The sequence below is a fragment of the Hesperophylax consimilis genome, chromosome 21 (assembly GCF_061612785.1).
Source record: "Hesperophylax consimilis isolate HC1 chromosome 21, BYU_Hcon_1.0, whole genome shotgun sequence".
Taxonomy (NCBI): domain Eukaryota; kingdom Metazoa; phylum Arthropoda; class Insecta; order Trichoptera; family Limnephilidae; genus Hesperophylax; species Hesperophylax consimilis.
In genome coordinates, this window is record NC_142856.1 from 25,503,226 (window position 1) to 25,513,564 (window position 10,339).

A 10,339-nucleotide genomic window follows, 5' to 3' on the forward strand; every position below is an offset into this window, starting at 1 on the left:
ATTATTATGCACTAATGTTTTGAATGTCTCCAAGAAGTTTACCCATGTTTTTTGATCACCATTGAATTCCCTTAATTGGAGGTTAGGAAGTTTTATTGCTACCTTGTTTTGCTCAACGGATTGTAACATTTCTTTTGCTTTCGCTAAAATCGAATAATATTGATTCTCAAAACTTTCCCTTTGGGAATTATTCTCGATGTCGTCAGAATCTGGTAAAGATTCTATTTGTTCTTGAATTAATTCAAACTGGTTTAATACGCTTTCAATTTTCTCGTACCTAATTTGGATCTCATTGATCATTTATCTCATCCGGCTCGAAGGACCATGTTGAGATTTGTTTGGGGCTTGATGAAGTCTTCAAAATAACATACTCATGGTTTTCGTTTTTACTGCACAAACTGCATTTGTACTTTATTTAATGTTACGAGTTAAAAATATTCCCGACCCGGGTAAAACACTTTTAATAACGGTCAGTTGACCATAATGGCCGATTGTTACTATTTTTTGGAGAGAAGAAGTCACAAATCCACTCGGCGAGGCTTTTTATAACCTAATCAAATAACACACTGACAAGCTAATTATCAAAACAAAACACTGTCAAAGAAAAGCCAATTGGTAATTAAAACACCTGTTTTATAGGTGCTAAGCAGGAGCCTGTAAAATAACTGGTTGTGAACTTAGCTAATAGCTCGTACATTTTTAACAATAATATTTCAGAAAATTGCCCAAGGAGTTTTTAACGTAACTTCACATGAGAATTGAATTTATTTTCGTTTTTAGACAGTATCCGTGTTCCACCAGGATCATACAGCACGTATTGTGATACCCTCCAAGATCATGACTACACCCTAAAATGTATTATATACTGCATCAGCCTATAAAATGAAGGTACATATCTGTTTTATATTACTTAAAAGGGAATAGTTTTGTTCGTCTAATATGTCAATCTTTACTTCAATTTCTCAAGAACTATGATATATTTTTTTCCAGAAATAAGTGCAGGACCCAGTCATGTCTTCTCTGCAACCAGCAGTGTTGCTCTTGCTGCACAGGGGATGGCATTAGAACATGGAGGTACATATCTGTTTTATATTACTTAAAAGGGAATAGTATTGTTAGTTTTGTTCCTCTAATATGTCAACCTTTACTTCAATTTCTTCAAGAACTATGATATATTTTTTTCAAGAAATAAGTGCAGGACCCAGTCATGTCTTTTCTGCAACCAGCAGCGTTGCTCTTGTTGCATAGGGGATGGCAGAACATAATGTAAAATATCTTTCATAGGTGACCCATATGATCCCATAAATTCATCATTCCTAGCAAGCGAGTACCGTCCCACAGAGAAATTTTGCTTAAATTATCCCACTAAGAAATTTGCTATCAACGCTTTTGAAATTCATTATGTCGTCGAGTATGTACTAAATCATAATTGCGAAAATTTATATCTTGTGCTCGTTATTAAAGAAACCATTGCCAAATATATATATGTTTTGATTGGCTTAATTGTAACGAACATATCAGCTGCAGGCAGACTGATAGAACCTATGCGCAAGCCAAATACTAAGTTTGGTGATCGCGTTTTCGGAGTATCTGGGCCGAAGGCTTGGAATAAACTCCCTCCGGAACTAAGATCCATAACAAGTCCAACAGAATTCAGGTGTAAACTAAAAACTTACCTTTTTAAGCTGTCGTACCTTTAAATCAAATATACCATTCCTAAGAGAAAGTCCGGTTATATTCAATTTTCTAATTAAACTCACCTTCGACTAGGATAGAAACTATAAAAAAGGCGTGACCATAGACAATATAATTCTCATTCGGAGCCAACCCCATTGGCTAGCCTAAAATCGGCCAATGACAGCGGCCTATAAACATGCATGAAGTGCGCACTGGTTTGTGGAAAATATACGTCACAAGTCAGCCATAGAGATTTCCGTGTCTTTTTTCTGACCCACTTTTTTCTCGGAGTTATACCCCCCTGGCCAGCGGCATCACCCGGTTTTTACTCTCTAATTCTACTTTCTCGCTTACACTGTTGAACCCACAAAATTAAATTTATCTTCCCATATTTGTGATATTTATTAGTAAGTACTTATGCTTTTATTAGTAAATACTAATGATTTTATTAATCACGCTAATCATTTTGGTAGCGGCCGTTATCGGTTCACTAAGTTAGCGGATTAGCGGACTTAATAAAAGCTTTACCGTTTTAAATTTACTTATGGTTATAGTTTTTTATCCGACGATTAACAAAGGATCTTTCAACAGATTTCAAATGTCAACTTCAAGGTCAAGATAGTCACAACATGTGTATTCCTATTTCCAAATATGAGTTTCGCATAAGATATCATTGTTTTGACAGAATATTCCATCTAAACAAAATATTAAGCTCATTTAAAATAGGGTTCTATTACAACTGTGTTCTATTTCAGATACTTATATATATATTTGATTGGGCTTGTACCAATTACCAAAACCTACGACAGCGGTGTCATGGATCTAGTAAATCCAGAAACTGTTTCTATCAAGACGGAACCAGGGCCCCAGGAAGAAGGCGGAGGTGAAATGCCCTGCACGTATATGGATTTCGACCACCCAGATGTGAAGAAGGAATGTTTGCGATATGCGGAGAGTACACAGACAGCCAGTTAGTTGCATTGCTTATGTAAAATAAATTGTATGTTATTATTTTAAGTCTATTGTGGATTGCCATGGCGACAGAACAAAGTTTGCTCGTTAACGCCACACGTGTACCAACTGCTCTCAAGTTCTTGGTGTAATAATATGTTGGTGGCTACAGGTAGAAAGGAGGGGATGGATATAGGGAGGTGAAAGGCGGAATGTAGCTGGCTATTCAGATCTTTTCATTTCAATAAATGTTTAAATTGTGAATTGTTTATATTACACCAAGGCGATTCCGAGAATATCTCCCACTCTGGAACGTGCCACGTATCGATCACGTATCGATCAAAAAACAAATTGCTTGCGCACGCTTGGATTTTATCATTATCATTTCGTTGACTTAAAACAACTCCATACTGAAGGTGTTTTGGAGCAAATGCCTGTTCCTTCCTGAAGCGGACATCTGGGGTCATTCTTATTATTTTTTCTAAAAATAACCTTGAACTCTTTTCATCTAATTCTCACTCCGGCAGGGTTAATCAATGATATTTTTTATCGTAAATATTTTAATTTGAAAAAAAAATTGTGTTGTTTAACATCGATTATCAATATAGGTACATGTTGTTTTATAGTTTGCATTAATGTGGAGACTGTTACCGTCAAGGCGGAACTCGGACGCCGAGAAGATAATGATGGGGGATTCTCTTGTATGGAAATCGACATAGACCTGCCGGATGTTAAAAGGGAATGCTTAGAACGCGTTGAAAGAATTTACCAGTCCGGTAAAAACAATTTCTTTTCTGTCCATAATTTCTAACTTTTTATTTTGTTAACATTTTAATTATTTTTCTGTGCTTTCTTACGCTTAGTGTATATATTAAGTCGTATTTAGCCTTAATAATCATATTTCTTTTTTTTCGATAGATCTGAAGATGCATCCTGCGGAAAAACAATTAAAACAAAAACAACCAACAAACAAAACAAAAACAATTGTTAAGTCGAATTTTAAAAGTTCCGAATGTAACTACTCATGTTCTCTGAAGGGCAATCAGAGGAGCCACATGCTGACTCACAGTGAAAAAAAAACCTTTTTCATGTTCTGAGTGCAATTATGCATCTTCTCAAAAAAAAAATCTGCAGAGACACATTCGGACTCACAGTGGAGAAAAACCATTTTCGTGTTCTGAGTGCAGCTATGCATCTTCTATAAAAAGCAATCTGACGACACACATTCGGACTCACAGTGGAGAAAAACCTTTTTCATGTTCTGAGTGCAATTATGCATTTTCTCGAAAGAGCCAACTGACGACCCACAAGCTGACTCACAGTGGAGAAAAACCTTTTACATGTTCTGAGTGCTACAATTCGTATTCTCTAAAAAGCAGTCTGTCGAGACACAAGCTGACTCACAGTGGAGGAAAACCTTTTACATGTTCTGAGTGTTACAATTCGTATTCTCTAAAAAGCAGTCTGACGAGACACATTCCGACTCACAGTGGAGAAAAACCTTTTTCGTGTTCTGAGTGCAGCTATGCATCTTCTCGAAGGAGCCAGCTGACGACCCACAAGCTGAATCACAGTGGAGAAAAACCTTTTACATGTTCTGAGTGCTACAATTCGTATTCTCTAAAAAGCAGTCTGACGAGACACATTCCGACTCACAGTGGAGAAAAACCTTTTTCGTGTTCTGAGTGCAGCTATGCATCTTCTATAAAAAGCAATCTGACGAAACACATTCTGACTCACAGTAGAGAAAAACCTTTTTCGTGTTCTGAGTGCAGCTTTACATCTTTTATAAAAAGCAATCTGACGACACACATTCGGACTCACAGTGGAGAAAAACCTTTTTCATGTTCTGAGTGCAATCATGCATTTTCTCGAAGGAGCCAAATGACGACCCACAAGCTGACTCACAGAGGAGAAAAACCTTTTTCGTGTTCTGAGTGCAGCTATGCATCTTCTACAAAAGGCAATCTGACGACACACATTCGGACTCACAGTGGAGAAAAACCTTTTTCGTGTTTTGAGTGCAGCTATGCATCTTCTATAAAAAGCAATCTGACGACACACATTCGGACTCACAGTGGAGAAAAACCTTTTTCGTGTTCTGAGTTCAATTATGCATTTTCTCGAAGGAGCCATCTGACGACCCACAAGCTGTGTCACAGAGGAGAAAAACCTTTTTCATGTTCCGAGTGCAACTATTCATGTTCTCTAAAACCTTATATGACGAAACACATGCTGACTCACAGTTGAGAAAAACCTTTTTCATGTTCTGAGTGCAATTATGCATCTTCTCAAAAAAGCCATCTGACGAGACACATTCTGACTCACAGTGGAGAAAAGGCTTTTTCTTGTTCCGAGTGAAACTATACATGTACCCGAAAGGGAGATTTGAGGTCACGTTTTAATTCACAGAATAGTCAGGAAATGAGTTTTCATGTTCCACATGGAACTATCAATATTCTCGAAAGTGTTTTCTAACGAACCACATGCTGACTCAGAGTTTCCGGACAACATTTTTAATTGAAAATTTCAACCACACAAATACTAACAAAATTCTCTATGTAATGCAAAATAAAAGTACACACGAAAAAAGTTACAGTGGTTAGTAAAGCTAAGGTTTAAAAGCTTTATTTTATTCAATATTCTCGAAAGCAACTCCGACTCTCACACAGCTCGTGCATCTTCGAACATTAAAAGTGTATCTAAATTTCCAAGAAAAAATTACAATACGGTCAACGAGAACGAAACGATGGATGTGTTGAAGAACGATGGTTCCAGCCAATTGGTCGCGGTTTAGTGAAACCTGAACTCAACGACCGACATTTCGCAAAAAGATCATAAATATCCAGTCAAAGCTATCCTGGTTTAATAGCCCGAATCAATAAAACTTTACTACACCGCAAACAATTGGCTGACTCTCGGAGTGAACTCAAGACTGGCATATTGAATGATGAAACTGATCTCACAAACAGATATATACATTCATTATCAAAGTCTCGCTAATTACAGCGGATGCAATGTAACTGATGGTACCGAAAACTGAAATGGGCCTATTATGCTCACTTAAATATTGTTTTTATAATCATTTTTAAAAACATCTTCTGAAAGTAAAGCAAAATGTGTTAATGATTATTAACATTGTTAATGTTATATTTGGAATCTGTTTATAACATTTAATTTGTATTCTATAGAAGAGGAACATTAATAAATCAATAGCAGTGAAAACTAATTGTATGAATTATTTTCGTTGACATTTATTATACTCTGTAATACTATTATACTGTAAATTGATTAATTATTTAATAAATCAAAATTAAAAAAAAAAAATATATATATATATATCTATTAATTTGTATTTGGTGCCACAAATATCAAATTGGAACTTAGGGGGATGGTCCACAAGGGTTTCAATCAATTATATTAAGTACATTTCTCACTAAGTCGTTTTAGACTGTCAAATTTCTAATCATTTTGGTAATTCCAGAAGGCTAATTACCTTGGGTTTGTAGGTCACTTTAATATTGTTCAGGGGAAAACCTTACAAGAATTATGAAATACACAATTTTATTATCAAATCGTTATTAAATTATTGATACATGGGATTCATATATTTATTGTATAAATCTTTTTTTAAAATTATTTTTTGAAGGGATACATGTTTATTATATAAACTAAATACATATTTTAATTTCTAAATTATTATGAAATTACAATGGATACAAAAGGGCAAAAAGTTAGGGCAATTTCTAAAGATTCTAGTTTTTCTAGCTTATGACCTGTTCCGTAACGCTGATTGCCTTTGACAGGCTGTGTAATAACCAATCGTATCGTCAGAATTTAAACTGTATAGTTTAAGTTCGCACAAGTCAGCTAAAACGACGGATAGCCGTGAGCCGAGCCAGTTGCAAGAACACCGTTTGTCCTGTCAAATATCGATCCCCGGTTGTGTTATCGGAATAATCATAATACGTATTTATTATCGCAATTTAATCTAAAATAACGAGCGATAACGAACGACAATCCCGTTCCAGTGTTGACAGATGAGGCTTATGCAGATTTCACCATCATTTCACCGGTAAGTTGATTGTGAAGTAACGTTACGCATTGTGTTTCCGCATTCGCCTGTCAAAGCCATATAATTAATTTATACTTTATCTGTGTGGAATAGCCCTGTAAAGGGCGGCTATTCCAACCCCTGTTCGTTCTTCGAACATTTTTGGTGCCGAAACTAGGGAACTTTAAGATTATAATCTATCTATGCCAAAACGGATAATGCTGTGGATTTTTATTTTTTTTATTTTTTTTTATTTTTTTTATTCATGAAATATTAATGTGTACAGTTTTTACATGCTTTTCGACTACCACACTAGACACACGCCCGTATTATGGTAGTCGAAAATGTTTCTTAAATTTTTTAATAATAATCAATTCGAACAGTAATTAGGTAGGTACCTAGCGCTTGAGTATTTACGACCTACCGCGCATATAATTATAATAGATTAAATTATTATCATTTATTTTGTTTCGTTGTTGGGTACGTTTCCAATCGTGTTTATTCAACATGGCCCCAGCCATTCAAACATTGCGCCGGAAACGGACATTAGCGAATAATAGGTTAGTCAAGACACATGAAATAGCAAAAAGCGCTTTGCACGATGCAACTAAGTGCAACTTACTGTTAGCGCATTATACTACTCTGGAAAAGATAGTTCTTGAATTTGAAACGTCTCACGCGGAAATATTAGCTTTAGATGACACAAACGAAATTGATGAGGATAAAATTCGCGAAACCTTTGACGAGATGTATTATCAAATTGTCGAAATTTACCAGGAGTTAACCAGTCAGCCTCTCGATTGTAAAACCGCGAATGCGTGCACAAACGTTAAATTACCAAAAATAAAAATTCCAATATTTTCTGGAAATGTCAAGCAATGGCCCGAATTTTACGACATGTTTAACGCTCTGATTCATGAAAACAAATCTTTATCCAACATCGAACGCATGCAGTATTTGTTCTCATGTTTATCTGGAGAAGCTTTAGGGTTAATTCGGACATTTCCAGTACAAGGAGCTCACTACGTTGAAGCATATCAAAGATTAATCGCGCGCTATCGTAACGCGCGTGAACTCGCATTTACGTGTTGGCGGGAAATGCTAAATTTAAATTTTCCGCCTACCGATCCTTTTGAATTTCGTCGCGTGTTCGATGTATTTAATGAGGATTTAACAATTTTAAAAGAATTGGATCTCCCAATAGATAATTGGGACTTCGTGCTTTGTTATTTAATTCTGTCGAAATTAGATTCACCTACAAGATGCGCATTCGAACAACTGCAGTCTCCTACCGACCTGCCTTCATATTTGAAACTCAAAGAGTTTCTTTATAACAAATGCGAAGCTCTTGTACGAGACTTACATTTTTCGACTCGCGATAGCAGTACTATTGACAAACCTCTTGCACGGAACTTTAATCAGGCTGCCAAAAAACGCACTTCAGCGCTTCTTTGCGATCTTAAGAAAGGACAGCCTAAAACAAATAGGTCCTCGAACTCCACCACTTACCTGAAATGCTCCTGTTGCGGGGAAGACCACTCCATTTCCAAGTGCAAGGTATTTGCACTCAAGTCAGTTCAGGATCGCCTACAGTTTGTTCAATCACACCGTTGGTGTTTCAATTGTCTTCATTCTTCTCATTATCTTAAAGATTGTAAATCTTTGTTTACATGTCAAAAATGTCAGCAAAAACATCATACTTTGCTCCATCGAGACGAAAACGCTTCTTTGGAAGATCAGTATCAACACTCCACGACGTCTACGGACCAGGAGCCTTCTTCCGACTCTAAAATTCAGGTCCTCACCGACTTTGGAGACAAGTCCATAGTACTATTGTCAACCGCCAATGTTGGAATTCGCGATTCATCCGGCCGTTTCCAAACCTTTCGCGCATTGATCGATTCGGGCAGTCAAGCTCACTTCATCACCGATCGTGCTGCGGAGCTCGTAGGCATCCCTCGTCAAGCCAGTTCTCAGAGAGTTAGCGGCTTAGGCCAATCTTCCGCAACCACGTCAGGAATCATTCAATTAGAGATCGGTGTTAAGGGACGGGTTCTCTTCAACATCAAGGCACTTACGCTGCCTAGTATCTGCGGCAACATGCCAACTGTTCGTCTAGATAAGTCATCGTGGCATCAGTTGAGAGACTTGCCTCTTGCCGATCCTGACTGTCACAAACCGGGACCGATTGATCTTCTTTTGGGTGCTGAGGTTTTCTCTTCTCTTCTGAGACCTGGTAATTTGAATGGTGGTCCACGTCAGCCATCAGCTTTCAATTCTGCATTTGGTTGGCTTCTTCTAGGTTCAGTTGGTTCGAACACTGCTCATGAAACGAATTCTTTCATAGTTACTAACGAAGACCGGCTCCACGAAGAGGTCCAGCCACTGTGGGAGTTAGACACCATTCCCCAGTCTTCACACCTCACTCCTGAGGAACAACTTTGTGAACAAATGTACTACACTGACCACTCACGGGACACTTCGGGAAGATACATCGTATCCTTGCCTTTCCGAGAAAGGGGAAGGGATATCTCTTTTCCAGGGTCGCGTGAGATCGCTTTACGTAGATTCCATTCCCTCGAGCGCGAACTCATAGCAAATCCAACCTTACGTGAACAATATTCTGCTTTCATGACTGATTATTTACACAGTGGTCCCATGACTCGTGTTCCTGGAAAAGATTTGCACAAGGGAAAGTATCACATACCTCATCATTGCACTCTTCGTCCAAGCAGCGCTAGCACTAAGTTAAGAGTGGTTTTCGACGCCTCAGCGACGGATGTGAACGGATCCTCGTTAAATGATACCTTGCTTATCGGTCCAAAGCTTCAAAAGAACCTGCTGGAGCTTTTGCTAAAATTCCGTATACCATCGGTAGTGTTTACTGTTGATGTACGACAAATGTATCGCCAAATATTGGTTCAAGAACCAGATCGTGCTTTCCAAAGAATATTTTTGCGTTTTCATTCGTCGGAACCCATCCAAGAGTACCAACTAAACACTGTAACCTATGGTGTCTCCTCCGCCCCATTCTTAGCCTGTCGTACTGTCAAACAGTTGACCAAATATGAAGGTTATGATTTACTGCTAGCGCGTCGTGTGCTAACTTCGGATATTTACATAGATGACATCGTCACCGGTTGTAACAGCTTGGAACAAGCTCAACAAACGAAAACCGAAGTTATCGAGCTGTTCAAACGAGGTCAATTCGAATTGCGGAAGTGGGCTAGTAACAAACCAGAATTACTCGCCGATCTGCCTCCGGAATACTGCCTCAATGACTTGGTGTCCATGGATGTTGATAACTCTCACATTCTCAAGGTATTGGGATTAAAGTGGGAGCCACGACATGATACATTTTCATTCGAAGTCTTATGCCTCGATCGCGAGTTTACTAAACGCACTATCCTCAGTGAAGTCGCTCGGGTTTTTGACCCTCTCGTTTTTCTATGCCCTTTGACGTTTTTCGCCAAATCCCTAGTACCAAAGTTATGGGTTCTAAAGGTTGGGTGGGATGACACCCCCTCTGTTGACATTGTTCGTCAATGGGATAGTTATACTAAACAATTACCGCTCTTGAAGTCGTTCAAAATCCCTCGATGGGTGTCATTCCCTCACATGGAGTCGTGTCAACTTCATGGCTTCTCAGATAGTTCG

The 10,339-nt window shown here is 38.0% G+C and overlaps 1 protein-coding gene across 1 annotated transcript; it reads left to right on the top strand.

Moving 5' to 3' along the window:
- Positions 1-2,493: 2,493 nt before the first annotated feature.
- Positions 2,494-5,841, top strand: LOC149413792 (uncharacterized). The gene is made up of 3 exons (XM_089644467.1): positions 2,494-2,614; positions 3,255-3,404; positions 3,698-5,841. Exons 1-3 carry the CDS (start codon positions 2,494-2,496, stop codon positions 4,876-4,878), a joined length of 1,452 nt encoding a protein of 483 aa, XP_089500593.1. The 3' UTR covers positions 4,879-5,841.
- Positions 5,842-10,339: the final 4,498 nt, after the last annotated feature.

Excerpts from the sequence above, each read along its gene's own strand:
- LOC149413792 (XM_089644467.1), top strand. The coding sequence starts at position 2,494 with ATGGATCTAGTAAATCCAGAAACTGTTTCTATCAAGACGGAACCAGGG. Across the intron at positions 2,615-3,254 it reads CCCAGATGTGAAGAAGGAAT|TTTGCATTAATGTGGAGACT; the intron begins GTTTGCGATATG and ends GTTGTTTTATAG. Across the intron at positions 3,405-3,697 it reads TGAAAGAATTTACCAGTCCG|TGAAAAAAAAACCTTTTTCA; the intron begins GTAAAAACAATT and ends GCTGACTCACAG.